The sequence below is a fragment of the Trichomycterus rosablanca genome, chromosome 19, assembly GCF_030014385.1.
Source record: "Trichomycterus rosablanca isolate fTriRos1 chromosome 19, fTriRos1.hap1, whole genome shotgun sequence".
NCBI lineage: Eukaryota > Metazoa > Chordata > Actinopteri > Siluriformes > Trichomycteridae > Trichomycterus > Trichomycterus rosablanca.
The window spans coordinates 13241185-13259936 of record NC_086006.1 but is presented as its reverse complement, the minus strand read 5'-3'; the positions used below and the strand labels follow the sequence as shown (position 1 = coordinate 13259936).

At 39.5% G+C, this 18752-nt stretch overlaps 1 protein-coding gene across 3 annotated transcripts in view; it reads left to right on the top strand.

Annotated features, from left to right (window-relative positions):
- The first annotated feature begins 887 nt into the window (after positions 1–887).
- spo11 (SPO11 initiator of meiotic double stranded breaks) overlaps positions 888–18752 on the top strand; it is a 100245-nt gene continuing 82380 nt past the window's right edge. Inside the window, exons 1-2 of one of the 3 annotated variants that reach the window (XM_063015328.1) lie at positions 888–969; positions 15970–16083. In XM_063015328.1, coding sequence (XP_062871398.1) covers positions 965–969; positions 15970–16083 — 119 coding nt within the window. In that variant the 5' untranslated portion in view covers positions 888–964. Of the gene's footprint in view, positions 970–1263; positions 1422–15969; positions 16084–18752 lie in introns of those variants that run through there. The other 2 variants (XM_063015329.1, XM_063015327.1) reach the window with 2 other exon arrangements.

Here is an 18752-nt window from a genome sequence, read left to right as displayed (position 1 = left end):
TGCATGTTTTTAAATGTTGATTTTCCAATAAATAACATTATACTAAAATGTAATTATCAGTATAATACAATTATTACTACAATTATTTTATTACATTTTGTAGCATGTGTGAAACATTAATATTTCATGTACTACATGAAATACCAGGACATTTTAAATAAAATGTGTCTGCCTCTGCCAAGAAAATACAAACAGATAATCACGATCATTGTTTTTCAAAAACAAAATCTGTCATAGCAATCTCAGTCCCCTGATTTGCATTACATGAATGCATCAATAATTCAAGTGATAGGACAATTTAACAGATTTATTTGTACGCATATAATACATTATCTGTTTTACCACCACTTCATTCTTGTGGCAATGGTGAAAAAGGAATAAAACATTTCTGCTCTTTTAAACTGCAGGAGTTACAAAAGCACAAAGACGAGGCCAGATCTGAATACGCAGACCATTCCTCCTATGCTTAACCAACGAACTTAACAAAACTTAGTAATGTACAAATTTAACATAAACACAAACACAAATACAATAATACAATATTTCCAAAACTAAGCTTTGTAGTATGTAATCGACATTGATTTTTGTATCTAAAAGTTGGTTTGACGTCAAGTTAATTTATATGAGTTTTTAATACATTTTTATTTGCTTGCACTGTAAATATTATGAATAGGCCTACGATTATTCCGTTAGTTTTACGACGGTCCCTAACTCAATACCAGACGTGGTTGCAATCGATTCTTTAAATAAATAAACTTAATCTTGTATTTGACATAAAATTACAACTGTAGTGTGTTGACCATTTTATTTTCCTGTAAACTGTGTTATTTATACGACTGAGATGGATTGTAATGCTGTTTACTGCTGTAAAAAAATACTGGTATCTTTTTTGGTGGCAAAAAAGCATGTATGCGACTTTTCGTCACTTCTTTAAGGCATCTTCCCAGCTCTCCACAGCAGAAGGATGAGGTAAGATAATATTTTCTCGCTTTAACGTAATTTTGATGAGTTCCCACATTTGGTGTTATCGTTTGTTTACGTTTCACCGTATTGTGCTAAGCATCATGAGGCGCAGTATTATCGCGTAAAAACTAATTTGACGCCGTTTTTCCCATGAAAAAAAATAAAAAGGACCATACAAGTAAGTACCCGGATGATTAAACGAATCGCTACTATCGTACAAAGACACTAATATCAGTGTTCTCAATACATTATTAGTGTAGAAATTGTAAACTGATCAACAATCTTCGTCACTATAGCGAGTAGCAAAATATTAATTCACAACGTTTAAGATAAAAGTCTGATTCCTTTCAGAACATGGCTGAGCACTTGTCTGAGGTAGACAAACTACGAGCAAAACTGTTGCAAAATATCGAAGCCGATGACGAAACGGCAACTACATACTTTAGTAATGTTGTGAGGTAATTGTAATATAATTTATTGTCAAATGGTATTTATATTTGATTAATGTAGGGTCTGTGGAGATTTTTGGAACAACTTGACCTTGTAACTAAATAATCAATAGGCCTTAGAACGAACATGCTGATCTGCACGTACGCCAATAAAAAGCGAAAGATAAAACTTGGTAAACAATATGTTAAATACCTAAAACAAGAAGTGTATGCTAATTCAGACTAACAACTTGAGCTAACTTTGAAATCTGCCCGGAGATAGAATGTTCTAGAGATCGCCGTATAAATCGCCATATAAGGTAACAACTAAGACTTCGACCAAAACACCATGGTGGGCATAGCTTAAAAGGGACGGATACTAACAATAGGGAGATAGACAGACAGACAGAGAGAAACTTGCAGTGATCGATCACTTCAGGGCTCAGAGACTTCCTTTCTTCTTTTCTAAATAAATAATTATATTTTAATTGCTAATTCTGAGGTTCCTGGTCCTCATTCAATAAAAGATTTCATCGAGATTCCTAACAGGTCACGTTATTCCTAAGCAGTATCCATAAATTGAACATTATGGTGGCCAAATCTACCAGGGTCTGGGGGCTTCTAATTTACTAACACATGAGATTACCCTGCATTTTGTTTATTTTAAGTTATTATTAGTACATAGTAGCTAATAGTGTATTGTAATTGCAGATATAATGGATTAATTAAGCACAACCATAACCATATCAATAGAACTCGGTGCATTGTTATATAAAGACAAGGAAATTATTGTTTTTGTTTACATTTGGGGGGGAACAGGAACATCTGCTCTCTTCTTCTCTCCTTTCGAACCTGTCTTCTTATGTCCAGCCATGTCTCCTTATCTACTCTGGTCCTATTTTCTAATCTCCTTTCCAGGCATCTCTTTAACTCTCTTCAGCTCTCCATTCATCTCTTATCTCCTCTGCTGTCTTCTCATCTCCACCCCAGGTCTCGTATCTTCAGTATTTGTTTCTTTTTTCACTTACCTCCATGTCACTTGCACTCCCTCGCTCTTCTTACCCTGAATGTACCAAAGTGAACATGAAAGAAATATTATTTGTAAGCGATTCTTACCGTGATTATTAGAAATTTAGTATTGATCATATCTAATGTGACTGGCATTTATTATATCAAGAAACAATGACTCATCTCTTGTACTGCTGTATACTTTTATCATCTGAATGGTACTGCTCTCAACTTAATTCTCTTTGGCTAACTAACTTTCCAGATATCTAAAATAGCCAATGGTGGTGATGGTTGATTGGTTAGCTCTTGCAAATTGGCTTGTTTATTTCAACTTTTTTATTTGTTTATTTTCACAATTACAGTTTCAAAGCTAAATGGCATACTGATGTTAATGTTAACTTTTCATGGAAATCAGTATGGTTATGATGACTTTGCTAAAGTGAAGTGCTGTTGGTATTTTGTTACAGTAATAAATGTCCCATCAACAACTAATGGAAAGACACTTCATCTCAGCTTTTGCACTTTCTCACAGCCTTGACTTCCTGGCACTGACTGAGACATGGATCACCACCGAGAACTCAGCAACACCAGCAGCCTTATCCTCTGCCTACACCTTCTCTCATACACCGAGAGGATCTGGCAGGGGTGGTGGTACAGGTCTGCTCTTGACCAGGAAATGGAACTTCACTCCTGTGAATGTTTCTCACCTTAACATTTCATCATTTGAATTTCATGCTATTACTGTTACTTTTCCAATTACTCTTCATATCGTTGTCATCTACAGACCACCTGGCTCATTGGGAGACTTCATAGAAGAGCTGGATGTTCTTCTGAGTTTCTTCCCTTCAGATGGAACTCCTCTGACTCTTCTTGGTGACTTTAATCTCCCTACACTTCAGTCCTCCTGTCTTCTTCCTCTTCTTTCATCTTTCGACCTCCTCTTTAACCACAGCCCTCCGACACACAAAGGCGGCAATCTTCTGGACCTGGTCTTCAGCCTTCCAGCTTCTGTTCTGGACCTCACAGTCACCCCACTTCACTTCTCCGACCATCACTTTGTTTCCTTCTCTCTCCATCTCCCAACTCTTTCTACCTCCAACCACACTTACACCCTTAAAACACGCCCCAATCTTCACTCTTTATCTTCCTTCCTGCTGATCTCCAACATCCTTACTTCACTACCGAACCCTGACATGCTTGCTACCCTTCCACTCAACTCCGCAACTAGTACTCTACTCTCTTCTCTTTCAACATCCCTCGATCAACTCTGTCCTCTTACCCTCAAACGAGGAAAACCTTCTCACCCTGCTCCTTGGCTTTCAGATGCATTGCGCAGCAGCAGAAGAGAATTAAGGGCAGCTGAGAGAAAGTGGAGGAAATCTAAGCTCGGTGTTGATCTCCACTCTTACCACGATCTGCTGTCCAGGTTCTCATCCGGCGTGACTGCTGCAAAAACATCTTTTTACAAAGCCAAACTTGAACAATCTGCTGCTGACCCACGTAAGCTTCATGCTATCTTTTCCTCTCTTCTGAACCCTCCTCCTCCTCCTCCCCCATCTGCCTCTTTCACTGCCACTGACTTTGCAACATTCTTTCAGGACAAGATTGACAAAATCAATCAATCCTTCTCTCAGACTGACCCACTTTCAACTGACCCTCAACCCACCAACACACTCACCAGCTTCACCCCACTCACCATGGATGAGGTTACACAGCTCCTCTCATCCAGCAATCCCACCACATGCACACTCGACCCTACACTCGACCCTACCTACACCATCCTTAAAGACATCTCACAGGACCTAATCCCCTTCATCACACCCATCATCAACAACTCCCTGACATCAGGTGTCGTCCCTACTGCTTTTAAGAAGGCTCAGGTCATTCCCTTTCTTAAGAAACCTACACTAGACACTACAGACATTAACAACTACAGACCTGTCTCACTCCTCTCTTTTCTATCCAAAATTCTTGAACGTGCTGTCTATAACCAACTATCTGCCTTTCTTACTCAGAATGACCTCCACGATCCGTACCAGTCTGGCTTCAAGGCAGCGCATTCTACGGAAACAGCACTTGTAGCTGTTACTGAGAAGCTTCATGCAGCCAAAGCAGCCAAACTGTCATCGGTCCTCATTCTTCTTGACCTCTCTGCAGCCTTCGACACAGTGAATCACGGCATTCTCTTGTCCACTCTCTCCAACCTTGGAGTAACAGGTTCAGCATGGCAATGGATGGCCTCCTACCTCGAAGGGCGCTCCTACCAAGTGTCATGGAGGGGATCCATAACTCCCCCATGCACTCTCTCAACCGGTGTTCCTCAGGGCTCTGTACTTGGCCCACTTCTTTTCTCTATCTACACCCGCTCTCTGGGTAAGGTCATAGCCTCCCATGGCTTCTCCAACACTCCTATGCAGATGACACTCAGCTCGTTCTGTCATTTCCTCCTTCAGACACACAAGTCTCAGCTCGCATCTCAGCATGTCTGCGAGATATCTCACAATGGATGTCAGCTCATCATCTGAAACTTAATCCCAGCAAGACAGAGATGTTGCTCATTCCCGGAGATCAGTCTCCAACCCAGGACCTAGTCATTTCTCTTGATGACTCCCAGATCAGACCATCTGATAAGGTAAGAAGCCTTGGTGTTGTCCTGGATAACCAGCTGACCTTCTCTCCTTATATAGTCAACATGACGAGATCGTGCCGGTTCCTCCTGTACAACATCAGGAAGATTCAACCATTTCTCTCCAGGGAAGCTACCCAGATTCTGGTCCAATCACTTGTAATCTCACGGTTGGACTACTGCAACTCCCTCCTGGCAGGAGCTCCCATGTCCACTATTAAACCCTTGCAGCTCATTCAAAATGCAGCTGCCCGTCTGGTTTTTAACCAGCCCAAACACTGCCACATCACCCCACTGCTGCGTTCTCTTCACTGGCTTCCTGTAGCTGCACGCATTCAGTTTAAAACACTGATGCTCCCCTACAAAGCCAAAAATGGACCAGCCCCAAGCTACCTTCGAGGCCTAGTCAAACCCCGCTCTGTACCACGCAACCTCCGAGCCACTAGTCTCGCTCGGCTTGAGCCTCCACCCAGGACTAAAGGAAGACAAGCATCAAGGCTCTTCTCTGTTCTAGCACCCAAGTGGTGGAATGAACTTCCTCTGTCTGTCCAAACATCTGAGTCTCTTGCTGTCTTTAAAAAACGATTAAAAACCCACCTGTTTACTAAACACTTAAGCTGACTTGTACCTATTTACAAATTTTTTTTTTCCATTTCCAAAAAAAAACAAAAACAAAAAAAAAACTTTGGTTCTAACAGGTTTCAGCAGATTCGTGTTCTTTGACTGTTGTTTACTAAAACTTGAGAAATGAAATGTTTACTATGGAAGCATTTCTGTAAGTCGCTCTGGATAAGAGCGTCTGCTAAATGCAGAAAATGTAAATGTAAATAACATTACGCAGTGCTAGTGAGTGGAATATGTTTCTTTATATTTTTACATAAGTATATTGTGGGGGCATGAATGCATATCTAAATATGTTTTAATGGTGGCCCTGTGCTAAGGGGTAAAACTGGAGGCCTGGCAACCATATTTACGTATACAGTTTATTTTAGTATAAGCGCTTTCTCTTTACATCTGCCATTTGTTGATGTTTATCCATACAAAATACTAACCCCATTTACAGAGAAGTTGGGACATTTTGTAAAATGCAATGAAAGCAGGAACCTGTTAATTTTTTTTAACTGACAAAAGTACAAAGAAATAAGTCTTAATGTTTTGGTTGACCAGCTTGAATGTTGTAGATATAAACAAATTTTGAATTTGATGCCTGCAAAAAAAGTTGGGACACAGACAAAATAAAAGTGAAAAACTTATATAGTACACTTAGGGTACAGTGTTTTAAAACATTTAGGTCTTTCACTGTCTACCATATGTAATATTGTAAAAAGATAAAAGGGAATTTGGAGACATTTGAACTGAATGTGTGGGACCTTTAGTTGGCATTGTGTGAGGAATCATCATGCTATTATGATAAATATAGCCACATTGGCTTGGAAGTACATCAGAAAACCATTGTCATCAGAAACTTTTTAAGAAAAGATATACAGTATATGGTACAGTGTTTATATTTGGATTTTAGGAAGACACTAAGTGCACGTGCATGTATGCTGTACCAGATGTCCTACTGTTGAGCAGTTGAGCAGTGAAGTCTTGTATAAAGCAGGAACAGACAAAAATTCCACTGCAAATCTGCAACAGTTAGTAGTGCATAAACAAAAAAAGTGTATTTAATTGTAAAGGTGATGTAACACTCAACTTTCTGAGTGTGTTGCAGGCATCAAATTCTAAATGCATTTAGATTTACAAAATGCTATAAAGTTTGTCAGTGAAAATACAGATTTTGTTTTGTACACTTGTTAAATTTATCAAATATTTATTCAAATTCACAGATTCTTGTTTTATTGCATTTTACAAAAGGTCTTAACACATTCCAGAAAAGGTTGGGATGGTAAAGGATTTACCACTTTATAATGTTGCCATTACTTCTTACAACACTTAAAATTTGTTTTGGCAATAAGGATAAAAAATGATTAAGTATTTTAGTAGTCATTTGTCCCAATGTTCTTGCAAACATGTTATAATGTGTGCAAAAGTACAAGGTTGAAGTCGTCACGTTTTTGTTCAGAAATTCTCCACACATTCTCTATGGAAGGCCAGTTCAGTACGTACCCTCTTTTTCTGCAGCCATGTGTAATGTTTGCAGCATGTGGGTTTGCATTGTCTTGTTGAAAAATTCATGAAAATCTTGAAGGCTTATTTAAAAAAACATTATTTCACTTTTTTTTTTTTATCTTAATGTTCTTATTTTTGCATTAATGCTGTCGTCACAGAAGTGTAAATTCCCTTTGCCAAGGGCACTGAAACAACCCCATACCATGACAGACCCTGGATTTTGGATTTGTTGCTGATAACAGTCCGGGTAGTCCTTTTTGTCTTTGGTCTGGAGCACACGGCATCCATTTCTTATTCATCTGAAAACTGATTTGTCTGATCACAATACACATTTCCACTGTGTGGTGGTCCAGCCCAGATACCTCTGAGCCCAGAGAACTTGACGCCACTTCTGGACTTGGTTAACATAAGGCTTCTTCTTTGCACAGTAAAATTTTAAGTGTAATTTCAGAATCAGAATCTTTATTTTTGCCAAGTACCAGGTGTACAAGGAATTTCTTTTGGTGCAGGTGTCAACATATGAACATCTAATTAAATAATAGAAAGTTGTACTGTATATAAACATGGAATAAAAAAATATAACAGCAACAACAACAGTATAGCATCCGATGAAGTGTGCAATACAGATTTATAGTACAGTACACTGCCAGACTTCAAGTATAAAAAAAGTGCAATAGATATTTCAAGTAAAAAGGCGCAAATGTGCGTACGAAAGAATGTGGAAGGCACGTGTGATGTGCAGCATGTTTGTTGAAGTCCATGTGCGATTATTAAAGCAGAGGAATGTGGTAATAGTCGTTATTAAGTATGGTGATGGCCTGTGGAAAGAAGCTGTGGAGGTGACGGTTGGTCCGAGTCTTTATGGCTCGTACTCACGGTCTCCGCTGGGATGTAAACCGCTGGAAAAATGAGTGACTGGGGTGTGAAGTGTCTGCCATGATCTTCCCTGCCCTCTTTCTCATCCTAGACGAGTACAGATCTTCCAGAGTGGAAAGCTGGCAGCCGATGATTTTCTCTGCACATTGCTCTGTACTCTGTAGCTTACGCTTGGTGTGCAGAGATGCCGAGCCGAACCAGACGGTGATAGAAGATGTGATGACGGACTCGATTATCGCAGTGTAGAATTGAACGAGCAGAGTTTGAGGCATACGAAATTTCTTGAGCTGTTTCAGGAAATACAAGCGCTGCTGGGCCTTCTTCATAACTGCAGTGCCATGTCTGTCCCATTTAAGATCCTGTTGGATGGTCGTGCCCAGGAATTTACAGGACGCAGCTCTGCTGACTGTGGAGCCGTGTATATCCAGTGGAGGCAATGGAGAGGGTTTTATCCTGAAGTCAATGATCATCTCCACAGTTTTTTGTGTGTTTAGCTCAAGGTTGTTTGCTCCACACCATGACACCAGCTGTGTTATTTCCTCCCGGTATGTGGACTCATCATTGTTTGAAATGAGACCGACCAGGGTAGTGTCATCTGCAAATTTAATGAGCTTAACTGAATTGCTGTTAGATCTGCAGTCATTGGTGTAGAGGGAGTAGAGCAGGGGAGAGAGCACACATCCCTGTGGAGTGCCAGTGCTGAGGCAGAGAGGATCTGAAATGTGGTCGCCCACCTTTATATACTGTTTCCTGTTAGACAGGAAGTTGTGGATCCAGTAGCAGACAGATGGGGGGACATTGAGTTGCCATAATTAGTGAAGCAGAAGGTCAGGAATGATGTTATTAAATGCAGAACTGAAGTCAACAAACAGCACACTGGTGTAAGTGTTAGGGCCATCCAGATGTTGTAGAATGTAAGAAAGAGTCAAATTAATGGCATCATCCACAGACCTGTTGGCTCTACATTCACATTTGTGAATGTAACTCCATGTTTTAGTGCTTGACAAAGGTTTGCCACAGTAATCTCTTGCCAATGTGGTTATATCAGCTACTAATAATCGATGGTTCTTAATGCTGTGTCAACTGAGGGATTGAAGTTCACAGGTGTTTTGTTTTTTTGAGATTCTTCCTTGAATTTTTATTAATGCACTGTAGATATAAAATAAATCTTTTTGAATCTATTTGAGATACATTGTTTTTTGGAGATCCTCTGCCCATCTTTGCTTCTGAAAAACTGCTAGTTAAACTGCTATTATACCAAATCATTACAATCACCTGTAGACATTTATTTATTTTTTTATTTTTTTAACCTCATTACTTGCTTCAAATTGCCTCCATTCCAACTTTGTTGAAATGTGTTGCATGCCTGAAATGCAGGTATAAAACAAATGAAATGAAGTTGATCAGACAAAACATGAATACTGTTTATACTCTCTGCAATAAAATTAAAGGCATGTGCATGTAAGAAACTCTGCATCTTATTTTTAATTTGCATTTACCCTAACGTCTTAGCTTTTTCTGACTTCAGGTTGTAAAATTATGTGGTTGCATAAATGTGCACATTGTCTTATAATTGGGGATATGGTTATGTTAAAATTTTATCAGTCCCATTTAATTTCATGTTAAACTGTGGTCAGGACACGCCTGCTATCGATTAAGGTGACTAAGATTAACCCCTATATGAAGTTCAGCTCTCCTAGTAGGATTTTCCTGATATTTACTTAATTGCATTTTACAGCAAAAGTCCAGCATGGTCCATGGAACTTACGAAGTATCAAAGGGATCTTGTTGTTAAAAAGTATCAGTCAAGAGAAAGGAACAAAAAAAATCCCTGGCATTATGTATACCATGGAACACAATGAAGATGGTTGTCAACAAGTGGATAAAATATGGAACAACAGTGGCAATACCAACAACTGGACTTCCCTTCGCAATTAATGATAAGACAAGAAAAATCTGGATGCCTACAGCAACATAGAAGAAGCTGCATGAATTTCTGGCATGTACTACATGTGACAACAATATATTTTTCATATGTCTGGGCAGGGTAGGTGGGTAGGGTGGCAAGAAAAAACATCCAAGCCTGGATACAGTTTGCAAAAACCTACTTCAAACCAAAAGCATGTGGAAAATGTGTTATGGGCTGATAGGACAAAGGTTGAGCTTTTTGGTTATAATGTCAGAAGGCTACATGGCTACTAGCAGATTGCTTAACTAGAGAAGACTCACTCGGGAAGGATGACGAGAGAGAGTAATTGTCTGTGACCATTCCTTTTTTGGGGATTGTCTTGCTGTTGCATCTCCAATGCACCTGTTGTCACTTTTATTTGGAAAGCAGGTGAAACTGATTCACAATTGCCTATGCTTTCTGATTGCACAGATTACTAATCCTTAAGTTTAATTGACTTTGTGTTATACTGTGATGATTAAGTGCTCCCTTCATTTACAACCCCAAATCAGAAAAGTTAGGACAGTATGGAAAATGCAGATAAAATAAAAATGCAGTGTTCCTTACATTTACTTTGACTTTTATTTCATTGCAGACAGGATGAACCTCAGATATTTCATGTTTTATCTGCTCAACTTAATTTCATTTGTTAATAAACATCCATTCCTACAATTCAGGCCTGCAACACATTCCAAAATAAATTGGGACGGGGGCAATTTAGGGCTAGTAATGAAGTGAAAAAACTAAATATTTATATGATTCCAAACAGGTGATGTCAACAGATGATTGTGAGTCTTTGATGAGCAAAGATGGCCAGAGGATCTCCAGTTTGTCAACAAATGTGTGAGAAAATTATTGAAATGTTTAAAAACAATGTACCTCAAAGAAAGATTGGAAGGGATTTACATGTTGCTCCCTCTACAGTGCATAATATCATTAAACGATTCAAGGAATTGGGAGGAATTTCAGTGCGTAAAGGCCAAGGGCGCAAGCTTAAGCTGAACGGCCGTGATCTTCAATCCCTCAGATGGCACTGCATCAACAACCACCACTCAACAATAGCTGATATAACCACATTGGCAAGGGATTACTGTGGCAAACCTTTGTCAAGCACCACAATACAGAGTTACATGCACAAATGCCACTTAAAACTTTACTGAGCAAAAAAGAAACCTTATGTTAACCATGTCCAAAGATTCTCTGGGCTCTGAGGCATCTAGGATGGACCATCACACAGTGGAAATCGGTATTCCAGGTCTTTTTTGGAAAAAATGGATGCTGTGTGCTCTGGACCAAAGACAAAAAGGTTATCAGCAACAAATCTAAAAGCCAGGGTCTGTCATGGTATGGGGCTGTGTCAGTGCTCTTGGCAAAGGTCAATTACACTTTTGTGATGGCAGCATTAATGCAGAAAAGTACATTGAGATCTTAGAGCAACATATGCTTCCTTCAAGACGTCATCTTTTCCAGGGACGTCCATGTATTTTTGCAAAACCACATGCTTCACACATTACAAAGACATGGCTGTGGAAGAAGAGGCCAGTCCAGTGTACTGGACTGGCCTGCCTGCAGTCCTGACCTGTCCCCAATAGAGAATTTTGAAAGGAAAAACGACGACCCCTAAAATTAAACCTGAAACACTTATTCACTTGGTATCCTTGGTGCCAAAACGTCTTTTAAGTGTGGTGAAAAGGAATGGCAACATTACAAAGTGGTAAATGCTTTACTGTCCCAACTTTTTTTGTAATGTGCTGCAGGTCTGAAATTAAAAAATGAAATGTTGAGCAGACAAAACATGAAATATCTCAGGTTCATCCTGTCTGCAATCAAATAAAAGTCAAAGTAATTGTAAGAAACACTGTGTTTTTTTATTATTCGCTTTTTCCATACATCCCAACTTTTTCTGATTTGGGGTTGTATATACTTTGGGTCGAGTATACAAATTATTGGAGAGTGAGGAAGAGAGAGCAGGCAGGGTGGAGTTGGCGGTGTAGAGTGGCAGTAGTGAGTTGAGATAGAAGCGTATCTGCCAGAGTGAAAGGGAAAGTTTGCAAGACATCAGTGAGGCCTGCTGTGTTGTGTGGCTTGGAGGTGGTGGCACTGACAAAAAGACAGGAGAAAGGGTTTGAGTTGGCAGAGATAAAGATGCTGTGACTCCCATTGGGAGTGATGAGGAGGAACAAGTTTATGAGCAAGTTTATTTGAAGGACAGTGCAGGTAGGCTGTTGTGGAGACAGAGTTAAGAAGGCAGCATATTGGGAGAAGGGTACTGAGGATGGAGCCACAAGGCACAATAAAGAGAGGAAGGCCAGTGAGAAGGTTTATGGATGCGACTAGAGATGGGACGATCGATCGGCTATGAATCGGTATCGGCCGATTTTTAATCAAAATATGCTATTGGCAATCGGCCGATATTTCCTAAAAGTAGCTGATCCGATCGTGTGATATATAAAGATCACGTTAAGTTAACAGCTCAGTGGATTGATCCAGACTTTGAGCTACAAAGCACCAACCATCACATCAAAATTCGTCAACAATCGTACAGAAACCATCGTGAAAGCTCTTCATGACCTAAAATAACATCATTGACGTTGTGCATCATACATATGATGCAATTTTGCTGATTGAAATATTTACTTTAAAAAGATAATTCAACCCGGTCACATCTGAGTCGATTCTATCAGCACGTTATATAAACTCCTGGTTCACTTTGGTAAATCGTAAGCGGTTCTTGCTTGTGATTTAGATGAGAACAGAAAACATTACAGAGCCAATCAGAGGCAAAAGTTTATTCATTACCAAATTCGTTAGTTCAGGATCATCTGCTGAACTTTTAGGATCATCAGAAAACTTTTAGACGGAATGAGTCTGACTCGGTTACAGATCTGTGGTAATAGCAGTTTAATTAAACTTTTAAATTAAGCTTTTTAATGTAAAAGAGTCACACAAACTGTTCTGAAGTATCTGGTGTTTATTTAAAACCATGACATTTAATTAATAACAGTAAACACAGAGAGATAACCGAGAAGAAGAACTTACGCATCGCATGAAAACGAATCGACTCATGAATCACTTAGCGACACTAAACAGATCATCTCTTAAAGGCACAAACACACACACGCGCGCTGTTGCGTTTGTCTCCGGTTTATCTTCACTGTGAGGCTCTTTTTAAGTTTTTTTTTCAGACTGAACTGGATAACATTAAACCTGCGTGTGTGTGTGTGGCCATGTTGCACCCAACCCCCCCGATCGGAATCGGCTATCGGCCGATCGCCCTGAAAGGAGATCGGAGATCGAAATCGGTGCCAAAAACCCTGATCGGTACATCTCTAGATGCGACCATAGAAAACATTCACTCTAAAAGTTTATGTAACTTCTGGAAAACTGTACAATACATTTGCTGGCTTTCAAGAGGCTTTATTGTCATTTTAGCTATTTACAAGTACATATTAAAATGAAATAACATTCCTCCAGGACCAGGGTGCAACACAGAACACAAGTGCAAATAACAAAAAAGGACAATGAATACACAAACTACAATAAATACAAGGCACATTTCTAACCTGTAAAGTACAGGAACGCGACCAAAAGACAAGGCTAAAGACAATTGTGGTGTTGGCCAGTACATGGTACTGAGTAAATGTCAACTGGGGAAAAATATACAACATATTTGATATGTAAGCAACAGTGTATGGTTTGTATAGCAGCAGCTATAATAAAGAATAATGTTCAAAGCAAGACTGTGTCGGGTGTGTGTGTGATTGTGTTTGTGCTTGAGTGTGCATTAGTGAGTGTATGAGTGTGTGTATGTGTGTGAGAGTGTGCATGTGTGTTTGTGTGCAAGTGTGTGTATGTGAGTGTGTGTGTGTGAAGTGGGTTTGTGTATGTGTGTCTAAGTGTATGTTAGTGTGTGAGTATGTACTGTATGTGAGTGTGGATATGTGAGTGAGTGTTTGTGTGTGTGAGTTGCATATATGTGTGAGTTTGTGAGTGTGTGTATGTGTGTGAGTATATGAGTGTGTGGGGGTGTGTGTGAGTGCATATGGAAGTGTGTGTAGAAGTGTGTGAATGTGTGTACATGAGTATGTGAATGTGTGTGTGTGTGTGAGAGAGAGAGAGAGAGAGAGAGAGAGAGAGAGAGAGAGTCTCTGCCTGTCAGTTCAGACCTGAGTTGAGGAGTCTGATGGTTTGTGGAAAAACCTGTTGACTCTAGCAGTAAGGGATTAAATGCTGTGGTATCTTCTACCCCCCTACCAGCTGACAGGAAGGTGGCAAGTCCATGTGATAGGTGTAATGAGTCTTCGACAATGCTGAAAGCTTTGCAGATGCAGCGCATCAAGTGTCAGATATAGAAGAGAGACCCTGATGATCTTTTCAGCTGTCCTCACTTTTTGCTAGAGTCTTGCGGTCAGATACAGTGCAATCCCCAAACCACACAAAGATGCAGCTTCTCAGCATGCTCTTAATGGTTCCTCTGTACAGTGTGGTGAGGATGGGAGGTGGCAGCAAAGGCTGAAAGTAGAGACACTATTGGGCTATTTTGGTAATGGAGCTGGTGTTGAGGGACCAGGTGAGGTTCTCCACCAGGTGAAGAACCAGAATCTGAATTTTGACCAGGAGAATCCGAATCACTTTTGCCAGGTATGTTAAGGACTTTGTTTGGATGATAGTACACATAATACACATGTATGGCATGTAACATATTTAACAGACCAGACAGCATGCGGACTGCTAACAAGTATTTAACAAGTATTTGACTAGTATATAACCAAGAAAAGCTGTAATTAAGAAGTGCTATAGCTATGGGGAAAAATCTGTCTGGTTGTGTTTGTTTGATTGCCCCGAATCTTCCGCCAGAGGGAGGTGTTTAAAAAGGAGATCTCCGGGTGGAGGGATCTGCTGTAATTTTGCCGGCGCACTTCAGCACTCCTCTGTTGTAGATGTCCTAAAGCATTGCCAGACATCCAATGATCATCTCCGTTATCCTGATTATACACTGGAGTTTGGCTCGTTGATGTGATATGGAGGAACCAAACCAAATGGTTATGTATGATGTGAGGATGGACTTGATCATCCTGTGTAGCACTGGATCAGCAGACTCTGTGGCAGTTTAACCTGCAACAGCTCTGGCACTATGGTGTTGAAGGCCAAGCTAAAGTCCACAAACAGAACTTTAGCGTAGGTCCCAGGACTGTCAAGATGCTGTGGCATGAAGTGCAGGGCCACATTGACTGCATCATCGACAGATCTGTTTGCTCTGTAAGCAAACTGCAAAGGATCCAGCAAAGGATTTATGATGGCCTTCAGGTGGGCTGGGACCAAGTGTTCTAAGACCTTCATGACCTTCATGAGGTCAGGACTATAGGCCTGTAATCATTAAGACCAGTTATGTTTATTTTTTGGGGACTGGTATGATGATGGATGTGTTAAAGCATGAAGGAAAGGAGCAAAGTTCTAGTGATTTGTTGAAAATATAAGTAAAAGTTATATTGTTTTTTTTTTTGTATTACTTTTTGAAAAGTTCTAAAATTAGGTTGTCACTATGTGATTGTGTATTATATTCACTGTACATTCATTCCATTACAAATGGTGTTGCTGTTTACTTTTTAGATTTTTTTTATATAGTCATGGAAAAACAGTTTGTAGTGTTATTTGTTTTTATTTGGGATAATGTTATTAATTAATAATTCTGTATCAAAAGTCTGCATCAAATGCTTAGGCACTCACATGACTGTTTGTGATACTGTGACCTTAGATAATTTGTTATTAATGTCTAACTTATCAGTGCTGTTTACAGTATTCTGTAAATTGCAAACAAGCTTAGATTTTTATCGTAGTAGTATTTTTGTTTTGTTTTAGTGATCCAGATATAATTGAGTAATGAGTAAGGTTTACTGCATGAAATAATAGTTATTTACTGTATGAAGAACTGTATGGAATACTGTGACCTTATGTATTTGTCAATAACATAACTTCATTTTAACAAAAAGTTATATTTTTCATGCCAGGGAAGATGTTTTATTACGAATAGAGAAGGTTATCGGGAATATAGTTTCCAGTTTATCAAGAGAAGAAGCACCTGTCTTGCTCTTAAACAGTCGTAGCCAATGGTCGAGTGTGAGGTAAGACAAAATTTCAAATTTTTAATGCATTGTATTTTGCCAAAACACCAATTTAGAAAATCTCGGATCGCTTTAAACAAATTCATTGCATTATAATATTAAAGACAGACAACTGATCAGGGGTACGTTTCCCAAAAGCATAGTTGCTAACTACGGTAGCAACTTACATAGTTGGAACGATGCAGTTGCGATGCAAGTGTTTCCCGAAACCGTAGTTCGAACTACTGTTGTAACTACGTTGGTAAGTTGCATAGTTCAAAACATCGTAAGGCGACACAGGTGTTTCTCAAAAGCATGGTTCCAACGAACGTTCGTAACTACTGTGGTCAAGTTGTGTAGTTCCAACTACACCTGTAGATGTGTGGTTAGAAGCGTAGTTCCTGGTGACTACGTCATCGCTGACGTAGGACGCCGTTAAAGGACGGTGATTTTGGACGGTAATCTTGGTGTACGAACATTTACAATGTAAAATGTTTAATAATGTAGTTCTTAATGGACTTCTTAATGTATTAATGTAAATATAGTTGCATTTGTCGAATAATTATTTACATATAAAAATATAGTGTATGGGAAAGGATGTGGATGTTGTTTTCCCATTTGTGACTGTGATCATCTGTACCATGGCTGGATTACTGACCGGGCCAGTGGGGCCAGCGCCCAGGGGCCCTGGGGAGGCCCTGGCCCAAAACATTTTGCGATGCCTATCAACATTTATGATACAATATATTTTTATTTCCGAGGGCCCTCCATTTTAAGGATCCTCTGACTATTAGGGACTTTGACCCCAGGGCCTCTTGGGGGCCCTAGCCATGCTTTTGGGGCCCCTAGCCATGCTTTTGAGGGCCCTAGCCATGCTTTTGGGGGCCCTAGCCATGCTTTTGGGCCCTAGCCATGCTTTTGGGCCCCTTATGAAAATGGATGAGGCGTTGTGGCACTGCTCTGACTTCGACTTCTGGCTATTAGGGGTCCTAGGAAAGAGGGGGGCATATTTTTAGAGGGCCCTGGTTATGAGAGCCCCTACCAGGTGGCCCTAGAGAAGAGCAGGGCATACCATTAGAGGGCCCTTGATCACGAGGGCCCCTGCTATGGGGCCCTTGACTTCCATAGAAGTCGTTTACCATGGCTCCTTGACTTTCTAGGGACCTACAAATTGCCAGGCAAGCTACCATATTTCATAACAGACGTTTTGTTGCAAATATGCGATTCAGGCTCTTACTTAATGTTTCTGAATTTGTATTGTTTCAAAATTATTATGTTCAATTTCTCTTTAGCGCAAAGACACAAATTAATTTAGCAATTTTGCAATTATTTAAATTTAAGACAAGCAATTTCAAGCAGTTTGAATGCATACACACACTTAACTGAGCTATTTGATGTTCTTTTCATGCCTGACAATATGTCCAACAGTGAGCTCACTTTAAAGGCTAACTCACTTGCTGCAGCATATCCTTCAGATCTGAACATGAGTGTGGCAGATGAATTGATACAATACAAATCATTCATAACAGAAAAAGAAAAATGTCCTAGTAAAATGCTCAAAACCATGATAAATTAGAATTTACAGTCAACCTTTCCAAATGTCTACATAGCACTTAGACTTTTTTTGACTGTGCCTATCACAAATTGTGAAGGGGAGCGTTCATTCTCCAAACTGGCTCGTATTAAGAATGAACTCAGGATTAGGATGCGCCAAAACCGCCTGAACTCACTGTCACTTCTGGCCATTGAATCAGATTTGGTCAGACAGCTTAATTTTGATGAATTAGTGGATGACTTTGCAAGAAAGAAGAGTAGAAAGAAACTTATATAAAATAGATTCTTGTGTTAGGGTTAGTTATTGACAGGTTGTTTAATGTATTAATTTATTTATGTTTTTGGAGGGGGGGGGGCGTGGGGTGGGGCGTGGGGGGTCCTGGGCAACTCTTTGCCCAGGGGCCCAGACTATCCTTAATCCGTCCTTGATCTGTACATAATGGATTCATACAGGAATGAGTGAATGAGTGAATGAATGAATGAATGAATGAATGAATATATGAATGAAACGGTTGTAACATAAGTGAGAATTATTATATGTAAAATTACAAAATGAATAGTGAAGGGAAAAGCTGTGGGATAGATGGATGGATGGATGGATGGATGACAGACAGACAGACAGACACTTTATTGATCCTGAAGAAAAATAGAGTCCCAGTAGCATTGTACATCAAATCAAATACACACTATAAAAAATGTGATTGAATGTAACCTACAGAGCAGTTATTGATAATGAGGATGGATTGAGTGTAAATAAACAATGGAATGGAATTAGAAATTGCAGGAAGGTGCAGTTCCAAGTATACAGTATATGGTACAGATTAAATATAGATTAAATCTTAAATATAAGGTGATGTGACAAGTATTGCACATTGGATTGGGCCAATATAGCCATAACTATATGTACATTAGCATGCATATGCATGTGTATGAATATACTTAAGTACTTCTAAAGGGTGTGTGAGAGGGTGGGTTGGGGTTATAGGCCAAACATAGTTTCTATTAATTGGTGATGTCTTTCTTGGCCTGCATGCATTGCTCCACATTGCTTAATTATTACATGACTTAACCAAAGGTAAAAGAACTAAACAAAGCATGAAAAAGGTCAACATAACATTTACCCTTTAAATTTATAG